Source organism: Rattus norvegicus, chromosome 5 (genome assembly GCF_036323735.1).
Source record: "Rattus norvegicus strain BN/NHsdMcwi chromosome 5, GRCr8, whole genome shotgun sequence".
In the NCBI taxonomy this organism is placed as follows: Eukaryota; Metazoa; Chordata; class Mammalia; order Rodentia; family Muridae; genus Rattus; species Rattus norvegicus.
Window position 1 is genome coordinate 118,184,028 of NC_086023.1, and position 16,562 is coordinate 118,200,589.

Genomic DNA, 16,562 nt, shown 5'->3' on the forward strand with positions numbered 1-16,562 from the left:
AAATGTAAATTAAATTAAAAATGTAAATTAAATCCTATTTCTTCCTCTGAGTCATCTTTTCCCTTTAACTATTCCATCAGCTGGTATTGGCATAGAGTATGGATTTTTAAAAAGCTACAATATCATAATTGTCATCGGTTGAACCTACAGTTGAGATGAAACACTCACAGCCCAAACTCTTCTTCACTGGCTTATTAAAATTCTTGTTCTTCGTGCATGTTTTTTGGGGGACAGAGGGGATGTATGTGACATATATACGAATATGTAATGTATACATACATATATGTCTGTTCACAAGTATATGCACCTATGGCATGCACATAGAGGCCTGAAATTGACATTGGGTCTCTTCCGTGGTTGCTCTTGATTTTATTTAATGAGGCAGGATTTCTCCCTGAGCACGCTAGGCTAGCTTGCTAGCTTGCCTAGGGGATTCACTACTTCTGCCTTCCTAGTTCTGGGATTGCTGGTGGCTTCCATATCTGTGAGGCTTTGAAGTGGGAGCTGGGAATCCCGCCTCTAGTCCTTACACTTCTTTGGAAGTGACTTATTCACTGAGACATCTCCCCAGCCCTTTTGGGATTCTTTAATACTGTGTCTTACTGTTTTTCTAACTATGACCAGTTGTAGGTAGCCTATGTATGGCAGATTATACTTAGGTTAAACATAAACTGTAAGCCCAGTGTTCTGTTTTTTTTTTTTTTTTTTGGTTCTTTTTTTTTTTTTTTTTTTTTCCCCGGAGCTGGGGACCGAACCCAGGGCCTTGCGCTTCCTAGGCAAGCGCTCTGCCACTGAGCCAAATCCCCAACCCCCCAGTGTTCTGGTTTTATATCTGCTCTATGCCAAAATATCTTGACGGAGAGGAACCTAGTGGAGAGGGGTTTATTCAGCTCATAATTCCAGGCACACAGTCTATTATTTGAGGGAAGTCAAGGCAGGAACTTCAAACCATCATATAATGTCCAAAGTGAAGAGCAGAGAAAGAAAAAAATTCATGCATCTTTACTTCCTTGCTTATGCTCAGCTAGCTTTCTTCACTCTTCTACAGTTCTGGGCCCCCTGCCTAATGGTGCTACCCAGAGTGGGCTGGGTTTTCCCACATCAGTTAATCTACAACAATCCACTGACAAGCCCACAGGCCAACCCAATGTAGACAATCTCTCATTGAGACTTTTTTCCATGTGATTCTTGGTTGTGTCAAGTTGATAATTACCGATGTCAGTGTCATACCTGTGTTTTGTTATTTTCCTTTGGAGGTTCTGGGGATTGAACCTAGTACCTTGATCATATTAAGTGTTGCATTGATATGTTTGACTGTACCCCACAGTAGAGTCATTGATTGTGTTTCTCCGCATTTGCCTTGCACCCTTGAGTTTTAGTCCTCTTCCCTAGTTGCTGCCTGCAACATGAAATTATCATTTTTGTTTAAATATTTGTACAACTGAGTGGATTGTGAGCGTGCTTGGTGCCTGTGGGCAGAAAGTTCTCTGAAGCGGGAATTGTGGATGATTATGAGCCCCTGTGCCGGTGCTGGGAATCAAACTGGGTCGTCTTCAAGAGCTTTTAAATATTTTCCAGCCCCAGAATTGTAGTACTTTCCTAGACCTCGCATGTTTGCATAGGTCAGCCCTGTTAAAGTCAAGTGAGAGGGTTCAGTGGCCAGCCACTTTTTACCTAGCCCTTATTGGGGTGATCTCTGTTCCCATGGCTTCTCAGAGGCCTTCGATTTCATCCAATTGGAGGAAGGTAGTAGTAGTACAGTTGAATTTTTTAAAGATTTATTTATTATTACGTGTGTGATTGTTTCTTTGTGTATGTGTGTGCACTTGTGCAGTTGCTTGCAGGTCACCAATAGAGGGCATTAGATCCCCCTTGAGCTGGAGTTCCTGGCGTGTGTGAGCACCCTGGTGTGAGCAGTAGTTCTGGGAATCAAAGTCTGGAGCTCTACAAGAGTAGTAAGCACTCTTAACTGCTGAGCTATCTCTACAGTCCTGATAATAAAATTTTAACTGTTAATTTTACCACCTTTAAAGTCTTTATTAGGCATTTTAAAAATCATATAAATACTATGAATACAGTTAGCAGTGTAGTATATATTTTTATTTTTAAATTTATGTTGTGTGGTATGCTGGCGTGTATGTAGGTGCACATGTATGCAAGTGCTACACATGTGTGGAGGCCAGAAGCTGACATCAGGCATTCCCCATGGTTGCTTCCCACTTTACTTACTAAGGCCAGGTCTCTCACTGTACAGCAGCTGACTGATTCTGCTGGTCTGGCAGGCTTTAGCCACCTTCCCTGACTTTGTCTCCATGAGCTGGGATTATGAGAGAACTTCTGTAGGTGCCCTGTGCTTGTGTTGGTGTAGGATCTGATCGCTGTCTTCATAGTCTTTAGCATTACTTTACCCACTGAACTTTGTCCTCAGCCCCAGTAATGTATCTTTATAACTGTTAAAAAGCCAACAAGCAAACAGTAAACCTTTAAATCTCTGTCCTACATTTTAAATTTATTTACAGTGTGGCTTGAACCCAGGCCTTCCTGGATCAAAGCAAGCACTCTACCTTAGCCCAATATACTCTTTCTTTTTTGTTTTTTAGTTTTTGGAGACAGGGTTTCTTTGTGTAGCTCTGGCCATGCTGGAACTCACTCTGTAGCCGGGATCTCAATGTGTACCCCAGGCTGTCTTCAAATCCTCGGCAATCCTCTTGTCTCAACTCTCCAAGTGCTGGGATTAAAGACATGTATCACCAGACTTGGCTGATAACATTTCTACTTAAAATAGAAATCTGGGGCTGGAGAGATGGCTCAGCGGTTAAGAGCACCCAACTACTCTTCCAGAGGTCCTGAGTTCAATTCCCAGCAACCGCATGGTGGCTCACAACCATCTGTAAAGAGATCCAATGCCCTCTTCTGGTGTATCTGAAGACAGCTACTTATATATAATAAGTGTACTTATATATAATAAGTGTACTTATATATAATAAGTACACTTATTATATATAATCTTAAAAAAATATAAATCTTAAAAATAATAGAAATAAATCTTAAAAAAAATAGAAATCTGGATCCAATATGTCTTGATATAAAAATCTCTAATCACTTTTTGCTGACTCCAGCCTAAAACCTCAATCTATTGAAAGAGCAGGGTACCGCTTCACCAACCTTTCAGTGGCAGAAATTTTTTGGGTACAAACAAAGCCAGGCGAATCTTCCCTCGCTTCAGTCTTTTCCAGAATTCCAATCTCTCTACTGGAACTCCCACCTTCTATTTCCTGCCTTTTGCTAATAGGCCATTAGCTTTTTATGGATAGGTCATGCCTCCACTCATACACAAGAGATTCTCTCTATATCTAATTCTTGATACTTCTGCCTCCAACTTTCAAGATCAGAGCAAACATGCCACCATGAATAGCTTAAGGACAGGAATATTAGATATGCTAGCCACATTTTGCGGTGTCACAAGAAGGTATCTACTTGCTCATTTCCAGTGTTGGTACCTATCTCTTTGTCAGCCCACCATCAGTTCACAGTCCACACTGGTAGTAAGTCTGGTCCAAACCATCCTTTTCTTTCTTCTGCACCTTCTAGAGACTCCTTTGCCAGTGTGACTGGATCCATTGTGTTCCATCAAGGCAGTCTCTACACCTATATGCTGAGTTAATTTCTGGGTTCTGTGCTGGCAGCTCCCGTCTCACATGAGAGTTCTCTTAGCACAGGATCCATACCACGGTGACTGCACCTTGCGTGTGATGACCCCATTATGTTGTTGCTGTCCCATTATAGATTTTGTTCTCTTATTAGACTACCTTAGCCCTTGTCTTTTTGTTACTTACTGTATTTATTTTCAAGGCCTTACTTATTTGTAGAGGTTGTGTCTGTCTTAGAGCCTAGACTGACTTCAGACTTAAGTCTCCTGTGTCCTGGGATGATCTGCGTGTATCGCTGTGCCCAAGTTGGTTTTGTTCACCTTTCGGGCCAGGGTCTGTAGCCCAGGTTGTCCTCAAAGTTGAATCCTCCTGCCTTGGCCTCTTGAGTGCTGGGGTTACAAGTGTGCGGTACCACATCTGACACTTACCCCTGTTTTAGAATTATAAAATTAGTACTGTTTTTGTTTATTTTTATTGTAGTGGAGAGAATAAAACTTAGTCTCACATGCTGGGTAAATATTCTGCCACTGAACTACATTCTTAAGTCCATATTTTTTGAATAAAATTTCAGACAACCCTGAAATCTATAAAGTAAAAGAGACTAATTTTTGTTTTATTATTTTTCTGCGGTGTTAGAGATTGAATCCAGGATCTCATGTATGCTGAACACATGTTCTACCACTGAGTTATAACCCCAGTCCTCAAAGGCTAACTTTTAAATTCCTCTTTTCTATTTTCTGGAAGCAATAACTATTACTTCCTAAATTTTTTTTCTAGAAAGTTCCCCAGTGTACACATTTCTGTCTTACAGAAGTGTGAAATAATGCAAATATCCCCCTCACTGCTGCTTTTTGCATCACTTGTATGTGCTGTACAATTTTCCTCTTTTATACAAGGGGTAGGTTTTCCAGTGTACTCAGATCTCATGTGCATTCAAGATCTCACTCAATTCCAGCTGTACCAGGAATCAGACACAGACCATGCTGCAGGGTCCCAGTAGGTAACTGCTCCTTCCCTTCCCTTGACAGAATGCTGCCAACATGCTTGACGTGTCGATGTAGGAAAGCACCCTGAGTGTGTCTCTACAGTCTCTTACTAAATTCTGAGATTGTACAATGAAGTAGAACTCAGTCTCAGAACACATTTATTTTGAATAGCAAGTGGTTTGTTGGTAAACAGACGGCTTCGATGCCAGGAGTATGTTCCCTTGAGCAGGAGAGAATAATGAAATACGAAGAACAAATACTTGCTGGCCATTAGAGACCATGGTCATGTAGAACCACAAATCTCTCAGATTTAGAGAAGATGTAGCCTCTGACTAGTTCACTGTAGTTCACATAGCCTGAATTAGGTGGCTTCATCACATGGAAACCAAACGTGACCTGCAGGTACAGATTACGGCTTTTAGAAAGTAGGAACGAGGCATTCGGGCTGACTAGTGCGAGCCCAGTGTGCGTAAGGCTCTGATCCATCACACGGGCCCGAGTGTTAGACTGTGGTGATGATCTGCTTCTAATAATTTCTTTGAAAAGATTTGCTTTCCATCCCGTGGAGACACTTTTTTATTTTTAAAGTGGCATATTAAAAAAACCTGGAAAATTCTGAGCTATATATACTTTTCTAAAGGAAGCCTTTCTTTTCTTTAAAAAAATTTTTTTTTACTTGCTTACTTTAGTTTTATTTTTATGTATTTCCTTTCAGATTGGTTCTTGCTGGCGTGGAAGTCAAGGGAAACTTTTCTGTCTTAGAAGCCTTTATTTCATAAGCTTCTCTTTACTTGGGTAAACCAAAAGTGTCTGTGTTTCCTGTTACCCAGCCAGCCGTGCCCAGGACTCCATGGATTCTCAGACTGTGCCTGACAGTTTAAAATAAAGGACTCTGTTAAAATGTGTTTGCTAAGAGGACTACAGCCTCAAAACCTGTGGCTGAAGGAGAGAGCCACATGCTGTGACATTTCTCCTTTTTCTCTTCAGCATACTCTGGCTTACTCCTATCTTTGCAATGACTAGTGCTAATTGACTTTTTGCAGCAGGGGTTTCTCTATGAAAAAGAGTGTAAGAACTATTCCTGTGCATACATCATTGTGCAGAGAGAGAGAGAGAGAGAGAGAGAGAGAGAGAGAGAGACAGAGACAGAGAGAGACAGAGAGAGACAGAGACAGAGACAGAGACAGAGACAGAGACAGCAACAGCGGCACCCACCCAGAAATTGGAGTTCCAGGGAAGGGAATGTCAGTTAAATGCTCACTTGGACATTTGTGGACCTGCGCCTTCTACCTACTCCCTCCGTCTGCCATCCTGTTCTTGTTATTCTCTTATGAATGAGTGTATTTCAGGCTGACTGATGTCTAGCTATAAAAATGGCACCTCACAGTTCTGAGCTTGCATTCTTTGCTATATTGATATTGCTACATTAATGGCTGTCAGACTGGATTGGGGTTCTGCTGTATAGAAGAGGATGGTGCCGTGCTGGGTGTCCTGTTTGTATAGCTGCCTGTTTATTGTTGCCAGAGCTGTGCAATTCTGATGCTGATGCATGAGAGGTGTTTCTGAGATGCCCTGTTCACAGGTCTTTGGGGAATTTTCATACTGGGGAACACTTGCGTGAACTACTTGGACCTTTACCAATGCTGATGAGAGCCTTATTGGTTTTTGTTGTTGATACAAATCTCTCGTGGGCCAACCTGGCCTGAATTCCTGACTCTTCTGTCCAGTCCTTCTGAGAGTTGGGATTATAGTCATGTACCACTTGTAACGTTTCACGTGGTACTTGGGATAGAACCAGGCATCCTGCATAATAGTAGTGGACTCTGCCTCCTGAGGCACATCCCAGGCCCCAGCCCTGGCATAGTGGCTTTGGGATTCATCCTATGGATGTGTCAGTGACTTACCCCCGAGTGTTATATTTATGTAACGTTTGTTTATCCACTTGCCTGTGACTGGGATCTGAGTATTCCTGCTTGGGGCCTTTTACAATAAATAGTACTGTGTACTCTCACATATGGGCCATATTTTCATTTCTCTTGTCTCTAAGCAGAAGGGGTGGGTTATGTAATCAGTAGATTTTTAACTTACTAGGAAACTCCTTATGAAGTGAGGTGGTGGTGGCTCACACCTTTAGTACAGGTGCTTGGGCGGCAGAGGCAGATACACCTGCGTGAAGTCTGGTCTAAACAGGGAGTTCTAGGGCAGCCAGGGCTATACAGAGAAACCCTGTCTCAAAAAAACAAAACCACAAGAAAAAAAGAAGGGGGGGGGGAGAAGAAACCACTTATGATTGAAACTATAAAAATTCAGTAAAAATAAACCACCAAATACTTTTCCAAAGTGACTGTGTCATTTTGTTTCCATATTGGCATTATGTGGTGGTTCTAGCTGCCTTGCAGCCTTGTCAACACTCACTCTGCTCTTGTTAAAGTTTCCCCATCCGAGTGGACATGCATTAATGCCTTATTGTGGTGGTAGTCTGAATTTCACCGAGTACAGTCTTAATAAAGAATGTTCTTAATGTTTGCTTTACTTTCCCCTGTAGGACTGCAGACACCTATAATGAAAGTTAATTTTTTTCCTTTAGACTTAGGATTGAAAGTGCTTGAAAAGAGTGATCCAAAATGCCTGAAAACCCTGCTGCAGGTATGGACACTATATATTTTTATTGTTGTTACGAAATGATTCAAAAGGGGATTGTGAGTGGTGTCTGACCTGAGCTCTGATCACTTTTCTCCAACCAAGAGAAAATGCAGGTCCTGCAGGTCCTCGACCGCCTGAGGGGGAAGCTGCAAGAGAAGGGAGACACGACGCAGAACGAGAAGCTGTCTGCGTTTTATGAGACGCTGAAGAGCCCTCTCTTCAACCAGATCCTTACACTGCAGCAGTCCATCAAGCAGCTGAAGGGACAGGTAAGTTTCTCAGCAGCCTTACCTGAGTGGATTCCAACCAGCAGGAATACAGGATTGGGACTCTCAGTTTCAGCCAAGGCCACATGGGGCCTGAGAGCTGTGGATGATAGCATCTGTGGATGGTATAAAAATTGACAAAGTTTATGTTGGGCATTGGAGTGTGATAAATAAGCAAAAATCAAATGCCTAGAATCTCAACATTTTCCTCAAAGCCATAAAATAGCTTCTAACTTCCTTCCTTCCTTCCTTCCTTCCTTCCTTCCTTCCTTCCTTCCTTCCTTCCTTCCTTCCTTATTTGCTTACTTGCTTTCTTATTTATTTCTATAGTGTTGAGTTTGAGTCCAGGCTTGTGAATGCTGGAACTCTACTATATGCCAGTCTCAACTCTTGGCATTTTTATCTATTTATTTACAATTTTTGTTACATTTATTTTTGTGAGAGTGTGTGAGAGTGTGAGTGTGTGTGTGTGTATGTAGTATATGTATATGGGCATAGGTGGAGGTCAGATGACAACTTGTGCAGATTGGTTGCTTCCTCATGCATGAGGGTCCCAGAGATCCAATTTGGGTCATCAGGCTTGGCAGCAAGTACCTTTATCCATCTTGCCTTCTCTCTCTCCTTCTTAAATAACAAGTATACTGATTGACCTTCATGTGTATATGCTGTGTGTGTGTGCGTGTGTGTGTGTGTGTGTGTGTGTGTGTGTGTGTGTGTAGGGTTCATGTGGAGTATATACTGTGTGTGTATGTGTCTGTGTGGGAGGGCCATGTGGAGTATATGCTGTGTGTATGTGTCTGTGTGGGAGGGTCCATGTGGAGTATATGCTGTGTGTATGTGTTTGTGTGGGAGGGCCATGTGGAGTATATGCTGTGTGTATGTGTTTGTGTGGGAGGGCCATGTGGAGTATATGCTGTGTGTATGTGTCTGTGTGGGAGGGCCATGTGGAGTATATGCTGTGTGTATGTGTTTATGTGGGAGGGCCATGTGGAGTATATGCTGTGTGTATGTGTTTGTGTGGGAGGGTCCATGTGGAGTATATGCTGTGTGTATGTGTCTGTGTGGGAGGGCCATGTGGAGTATATGCTGTGTGTATGTGTCTGTGTGGGAGGGCCATGTGGAGTATATGCTGTGTGTATGTGTCTGTGTGGGAGGGCCATGTGGAGTATATGCTGTGTGTATGTGTCTGTGTGGGAGGGCCATGTGGAGTATATGCTGTGTGTATGTGTCTGTGTGGGAGGGCCATGTGGAGTATATGCTGTGTGTATGTGTCTGTGTGGGAGGACCATGCGGAGTATATGCTGTGTGTATGTGTCTGTGTGGGAGGGCCATGTCTAGGCTGAGGATACTTCAGGTATTGTCAATAACCTTCCACCACATTATCAGGATGGTAAGGCAAGCATCCTCTCCTGACCCTTGCCATTTTTTCAAAATGATAGGTTGTCTTTTATTAATCCTGACTATTTTGCTTGAGGAAACTATGTCTTGAACGCATTCCCCAGCTTCTAGCCTTTTCCCCAAGTGCTTCCAGTGCATCCACTCCCTGCTTCATCCGTCTCTTTGTTTTGTTTTTTAAAACTGAGTCCAGTTAATGCTCCCTGTTGGAATGTGGGCTGACCTTAGCTTGATCTTGTTTACTTTGACATTTATTCTTATTTTAAAACATTAATTTTTATTAATCATTTATTTATTTAAGACAGGGTCTTACTGTGTAGCCTGGCTGTTCTGTTACTCAAAATGCTCCACCTGGCTATTCCTCCAAAGTGCTGCTGGGATTAAACATGCGTGCCACTATGCCGGGCCCTCCTTTTTATTTCTTGCATAAGTACTCAATTTATCATATTTCCACCTCACACTCTCACCCTTCCAACCTCTCCCATGTCCCCCTTTTATTCCCTCTAAACTTCATGACCTCATGTTTAATTATGTATACATTCATATACATTCACATATGTATATGTAAATGCAGCCTGCTGAGCCTAGTGTTTCTCATAAGTACATGTGTTTAGGGATGACCACTCGGGAGTGGATGACCTGTCACTCTCTGCAGAAGACTGAGTCTCTCTCTGCAGCCGTTAACTGGCTGTGATTCTTCTAAGGCGGGGCCTTCTGACATTTACCCTATCCATGTGGGACTCAGCTGGCGTTGTCCTTATGTAGATCTTGTTTAGTGACCATATTGTAAGGACTCCGTGGGTACAGCTCTTTGTCATACATATAAGACACTGTCTTCACATTTTATTTTTAAGAAATATGTATGGCTATTTTGCTTATATTGTATAGCTCTCTGCACCTTGTGTGTGCCTGGTGCATGTAGAGACCAGAGAGGGTGTTGGATTTCCTAGAGTAGAGTGACAGATGGTTGTGACCCACCATGTGTGTGCTGGGAATTGAACCCAGATCTCTCAGAAGAGTAGCAAGTGCTCTTAGCCAGTGAGCCGCCTCTCCAGCCCCTTGACATTTGTTATTAATGTTGCTTTTGATCTGCTCTGTTAGCACTTGTATCAGCTAATATTGTAAATGAATGAATGAATGAATGAATGAAGCTGCTTCTCATAACGCTAGGATGTTCTTCAGCTGTGTGAGTGGCCTCGTGGTTTGCTTGCCATTACTATATACAGGATGCTGTGTGCCTCAGTTTTCACATTCACCACATCCCACCAAGTGGGATAATGAATGACATCAACTGGGCTGTTACAAAAGATTCGGTGACATAACCTGATCTGCATGCAGGATCTTGGTCTGGTACCCAGCTCACACTGTTGCTGTGAGTGCTATTGTGTGCCCACTGTGGATCTCTTCCGCCTCTCACACCTACTCTTACTTTTTTTTCTTTCTCCCCTCCCTCCCAACTTGTCGCTTCCCTCCTTCTTCATTTTTTTCCTCCCTCCCTCCCTCCCTCCCTCCCTCCCTCCCTCCCTCCCTCCTTCCTTCCTTCCTTCATTTCTGAGATTGAGTTTCACTCTGTAGTCCTGGTTGACCTCGATCTTGCTAAACGTAACTATTCGGTCTTGAACTCACAGAGGTCTTCCTGCCTCTGCATCTGAGTATTGGTCTTAAAGTCACGTGCCACCATGCCTAACCTCTTATTTCTTTAATATGTACATAAAGTACACATGTAATGTGATCGATAGAAATGGTTTCTTTTGTATGGATTTCTGCTGATAATTTCCTTCTCACTCTCTCCAACAGCTCAGCCATATCCCCTCAGATTGTTCAGCCAACTTTGACTTTTCTCGGAAGGGCTTGTTAGTGTTCACGGATGGTTCCATTACAAATGGGAATGCCCACAGGCCTTGTAGTAGTATAACTGCATCTGAATCGTTGCCTTGGACTCAAAGATCAGGAAATGAAGACTTTACCTCAGTCATTCAGCAGATGGCTCAGGTAAGGGTGTGTCTAGTCATGGATTCTTTAGCTTTATTATTTTTTTTCTGTTTCAGTTTAAAAAGAAAGCTTGTACCTAAATCTTTTTGCCTTACTATAGATTACTTTGTATTTGTTTGCTTGTGTTTTTATCTTGTTAAGAGGAATTGACACTTGGAACCTGTAACTAAAGTACAGGAGAGTAGGGTTTGCTGGCAAAAGCCTGCAGCCCAGCACTCAGCAGGCTGGGAGGGGAGCTCCCAGTTTGAGGCCAGCTTGAGTGAGCTGCAGAGTGAAACCCTGTCTGAAGAGAAAAGCAGAAGGAAACAAACAAAAACTCAACTCCATAAGAAAATTTGTTTTACTGCAAAGCTTCTGTAAGGCAAAGGACACTGTGGTTAGGAAAAAACAGCAACCAACAGATTGGGAAAAGATCTTTACCAATCCTACAACAGATAGAGGCCTTATATCCAAAATATACAAAGAACTCAAGAAGTTAGACTGCAGGGAGACAACCCTATTAAAATGGGGTTCAGAACTAAACAAAGAATTCACAGCTGAGGAATGCCGAATGGCTGAGAAACACCTAAAGAAATGTTCAACATCTTTAGTCATAAGGGAAATGCAAATCAAAACAACCCTGAGATTTTACCTCACACCAGTGAAAAGGGCTAAGATCAAAAACTCAGGTGACAACAAATGCTGGCGAGGATGTGGAGAAAGAGGAACACCCCTCCATTGTTGGTGGGATTGCAGACTGGTACAACTATTCTGGAAATCAGTCTGGAGGTTCCTCAGAAAATTGGACATTGAACTACCTGAGGATCCAGCTATACCTCTCTTGGGCATATACCCACAAGATGCCCCAACATATAAAAAAGACACGTGCTCCACTATGTTCATCGCAGCCTTATTTATAATAGCCAGAAGCTGGAAAGAACCCAGATGCCCTTCAACAGAGGAATGGATACAGAAAATGTGGTACATCTACACAATGGAATATTACTCAGCTATCAAAAACAATGACTTTATGAAATTCGTAGGCAAATGGTTGGAACTGGAAAATATCATCCTGAATGAGGTAACCCAATCACAGAAAAACACACATGGTATACACTCATTGATAAGTGGCTATTAGCCCAAATGCTTGAATTACCCTAGATGCCTAGAACAAATGAAACTCAAGACGGATGATCAAAATGTGAATGCTTCACTCCTTCTTTAAAAGGGGAACAAGAATACCCTTGGCAGGGAATAGAGAGGCAAAGATTAAAACAGACACAGAAGGAACACCCATTCAGAGCCTGCCCCACATGTGGCCCATACATATACAGCCATCCAATTAGACAAGATGGATGAAGCAAAGAAGTGCAGGCCGACAGGAGCCGGATGTAGATCGCTCCTGAGAGACACAGCCAGAATACAGCAAACACAGAGGCAAATGCCAGCAGCAAACCACTGAACTGAGAATAGGACCCCCGTTGAAGGAATCAGAGAAAGAACTGGAAGAGCTTGAAGGGGCTCGAGACCCCATATGTACAACAATGCCAAGCAACCAGAGCTTCCAGGGACTAAGCCACTACCTAAAGACTATACATGGACTGACCCTGGACTCTGACCTCATAGGTAGCAATGAATATCCTAGTAAGAGCACCAGTGGAAGGGGAAGCCCTGGGTCCTGCTAAGACTGAACCCCCAGTGAACTAGATTGTTGGGGGGAGGGCGGCAATGGGGGGAGGATGGGGAGGGGAGCACCGATAAGAAAGGGGAGGGGGGAGGGGGATGTTTGCCCGGAAACCGGGAAAGGGAATAACACTCGAAATGTATATAAGAAATACTCAAGTTAATAAAAAAAAAAAAATTTTGTTTTAATTTTCTATCAGAACAGAATTGTGAATTCTAATTAATATAATTTGGAAAACCTAGAAAACCATTAGAATGGATAATTTAACTGTGTCTCCTAATACCCACCAAAAAGTAAATGATAGACAATTGAAGTTTTTGAATTTTTAACGAAAATTTAGAATTTCTTGCCAAAGACCCAAGTTTGGTCCTAGCTCCCACATTAGGTAGCTCACAGATGCTCCAGCTCCAGGGATCCAAAGCCTTTTCTGACCTCAGTAGGCAGTGCACAGGCACGTATCCACACCCAGGCCGATGCCCATGCACACAATTAAAACTAAAGTCAATTCTAAAAAAGCTGGACTTGGAGGTACACGTCTGTTCATTCCAGCAGAGGCAGGAGGATCTCTGTGAGTATTGGTCCACGAGGCCATATGGTAAACATAGTGAGTTCCAGAACAGATGGGACTACATAGAGAGCTTTGTCTCAAAAAACCAAAAGAGGTTGGGGATTTAGCTCAGTGGTAGAGTAGAGCACTTGCCTAGCAAGCGCAAGGCCCTGGGTTCGGTCCCCAGCTCCGATAAAAAAAAAAAAAAAAAAAAAAAAAAAAAAACGGAAAGAGAGGAAAACAAACAAATACCTAAAATCGGGTTTGAGATTCTGACTCAAGTCGTATAGTGAAAACTATTTTAGTTCTTTTCATGATGCGCTGATCTCTTCTGTCTGCGTGTGCTGCCCTTGGGTGTTATTACGTTTGTGGAGCTCTCATATTGTACGGCAGTTGTTAACTAAGGCTGTAGACTGGCCTGCAGTCCTCGTACTCTAGCTATTGAAATGACTGAGTGAATGGAGTATTCACTGCGGTAGAATTTAAAACACAGTGATACAGTACTGTGGAGCTCTCACTAGGCCGAGCACAAGTGTGCTGCTGGCATAGCTGACTTACTTTCCTGTTTAGAAATGTGTTTTATATCAAGAGAATTTAAAGAAATTTGTGTCCATAGTAACAGAGTTTCCTGTGGGAAAGGGTGTTTGTTTTCAGTTTTTTCCAGCCCGCAATCTATCTCATAATGTGGATGAATTGTAAAATGCTTCTCAATGCTATACTGTGTGCTGGGCTGACAACAATCAAGGTAAAAGGTTTCTAGGACCAGCATATTACCAGACTGCTAAGCATGCTCGGATCGACAGCGATCACTTAGAAGCCGCTGTGCGCTGAGCAGTTTCAGTTCTGTGGAAGGGTGATATTTAAATGCACATCATGGGTTTCTTTCCTCCTTTCTGACTCCTCCCCCATTTAGGGCCGGCACATTGAGTATATAGATATAGAACGCCCTTCAACTGGAGGCCTTGGATTCAGTGTGGTGGCTCTGAGAAGCCAAAGTCTGGGATTAATTGACATCTTTGTGAAGGAAGTCCATCCGGGGAGTGTAGCAGACAGGTGAGGATGAAGTTCATTCTGCACTTGGTTCCCTTCTCCTGACAGCTCTGAAATGATACAATAAAGAGTAAGGAAGTAGCAATAACAACGGTAACATAAGTGCTGCTGGGCTTACCCTGCCATCCCCATGCTGGACCTGCTGGTACTTTTGAAGGGTGCAGTACACAGGCTTTGTCTCCTCAATTTCTAGTCTTTGCTGTAGGACTCATTTCCTGAGTTCACTATTCAGATGTTCCCTGTTAGAATAATAGTGGTGGCCGGATATGGTTAGAAAAGTCTGTCGATAATGTTTTGGTTTTGTTCTTTCCAAATGTGTTTTCTCCACTTGTAGATGATTCTTCCAGTCTCTAACTCAACATTTTAAGTAATAGATTTATTGGGATCTACTCCAAATAGTATAAATTTTACCATTTTGAAGTGGTGTGTAATATACTCACCGTTTTGCAATCATTCCCACTATTCTAGAAACAGTAGAAACTCTGGAAAGTTTCATCAACTAGAAAAAAAGCTCTGTCCTGTGTGTATGTTAACAGTCACTCCCAGCTCCTTCCTCCTTCCATCGTCTGGCGACAACTAACTTTTTCAAAACAGTATCTGTCTATAAAGTGTTCTGAACGATCGCGGAAGGCTGATGTAATGTATTGGTTGTCCTTGCTGGCTGTGTATCTGATGGTCTGATACATGGTGCCCTTGCTAACAGTGAGGTTGAGTCTTCCTTGCAGCTTGACATACTATTGTGTAGTCACTGAGCCTTCCAGCAGTGGTGAACATGTGTCCCTACGTTCAGCTCCTACTTCTCAGTTCCTTTAAAAGATGACCGTGAGGCTCAGCCCTATTTCATTATGCTCTAACAGAGTACCTAAGGTGTCAGAACTTGTGATGAACATGGCTTACAGCCCTGGAAGCTTCCCTGTCAAGGCGACTGACTGCTTGAGCTCTTTTCATCACACGGTAGAAGGCAGGATAAAACAGGGCAACAAAGGACTAACCCCACCCTTTTGTAAAGACACTGATCTCTCCACGAGTGGTCAGTCCCTACAGCCTGATCATCCCTTAAAAGTCCCTCCTCATGACTCTTTATTATGGAAATTACATCCTTGGGAGTTTGGGGGCACAGACATTAAAACCATAGCAGAGACCTTTCTAAATGTCCCTGTTGACATCTTGTCACCCCAAATCTTTCCTGTACATGAAACTGAAACAGAATACATGCAACAGAAGTAATACCAACATCTTGGAGACAAACCGTCTGGGCAAAAAGTCTGTTGCTGCAGGCTCATTAGTCAAAGTCTTGCAGTCTGAAGCTGGATGTTGCCTTTTCTCTCCAGCTGTGCAGTCTTGGTCAAGTGACTTAATTTCACTGCATGGTGTAGTGCCTTGTGTGAAACGGTCATGTTAACGTAAGGAAGGGTGGTGGAAGAGAAGCGTATCTGCTGTTGGAGCACCTGATTCATAGAAAAACACACCCAGCCAGCCCTGTTCCTTAGGTTGTTACAGTGCTTACATTCTTTTCTTGTATTGTTAGGGATCAGAGATTGAAGGAAAATGACCAGATTTTGGCCATTAATGACACCCCATTGGATCAGAATATTTCCCATCAGCAGGCGATTGCATTACTACAACAAGCCACTGGATCTCTGCGGCTGGTTGTGGCCAGGGAAGTGGGCCACACACAGAGCCGAACATCCACCAGCTCAGCTGATACAACTCTGCCAGAAACGGTGGGTCAAAAGGCTGGGGCTACATTATATTCTAAATTCTCTTATGTATAATAAGAATAGTTGGCTCTCATTTGGAAGTCATTTTCATTATATAGGTCAAGAAAGGTGAGCACATCTCCATATGAGAGCAGTACAACATGTTTGTCAGAGGAGTTGGCCTTGTTTTTGTCTTTTTAATGTCTGGTTGATTTCCTTATTGAAGATTATTATTTAATATAAAGGCCACATTGGATATTATTTGTAAATTATTTGATGATAAGATAGATGCCTTGTGTTCTTTGATTAACATAGTTAATGTGTGTATGTGAGGAGGAAAGCGGACACCTGTTAAGTACTCCAGGCTGGCCTTGAACTCATAATTTTCTTGGTTTAGCCTCTTGAATGTAGGATTATGGGTCTGTGCCACTATGCCTGAGTTTCAGAGGTTTTATTAGAAATTTATTGTTAGCCGTCTTAAGGAAAATTGTGGATACTTCTTTTAAATGCCTCATATTTCTGAATTTAGTAGAATTTTATGACTAGATTATGCTTTTATATAATTAGTGCTATAAGTTTTCACATAAGTTTAAAAAGAGAAACATGTCACTGTTAAAGATTCTGTTTTGTTTTCTGTGTATGAGCAGGAACATGCATGCCACAGTGTGCA

General features: G+C 42.5%; 1 protein-coding gene across 7 annotated transcripts in view; it reads left to right on the forward strand.

Moving 5' to 3' along the window:
- The window catches only part of Patj (PATJ, crumbs cell polarity complex component), a 302,745-nt gene that overhangs the window by 6,471 nt on the left and 279,712 nt on the right, over positions 1–16,562 (forward strand). For all 7 annotated transcript variants that reach the window (XM_039109186.2, XM_039109188.2, XM_063287101.1 and 4 more), the window contains exons 2-6: positions 7,224–7,282; positions 7,382–7,548; positions 10,738–10,932; positions 14,056–14,195; positions 15,721–15,916. In XM_039109186.2, coding sequence (XP_038965114.1) covers positions 7,261–7,282; positions 7,382–7,548; positions 10,738–10,932; positions 14,056–14,195; positions 15,721–15,916 — 720 coding nt within the window. In that variant the 5' untranslated portion in view covers positions 7,224–7,260. The remainder of the gene's footprint in view (positions 1–7,223; positions 7,283–7,381; positions 7,549–10,737; positions 10,933–14,055; positions 14,196–15,720; positions 15,917–16,562) is intronic.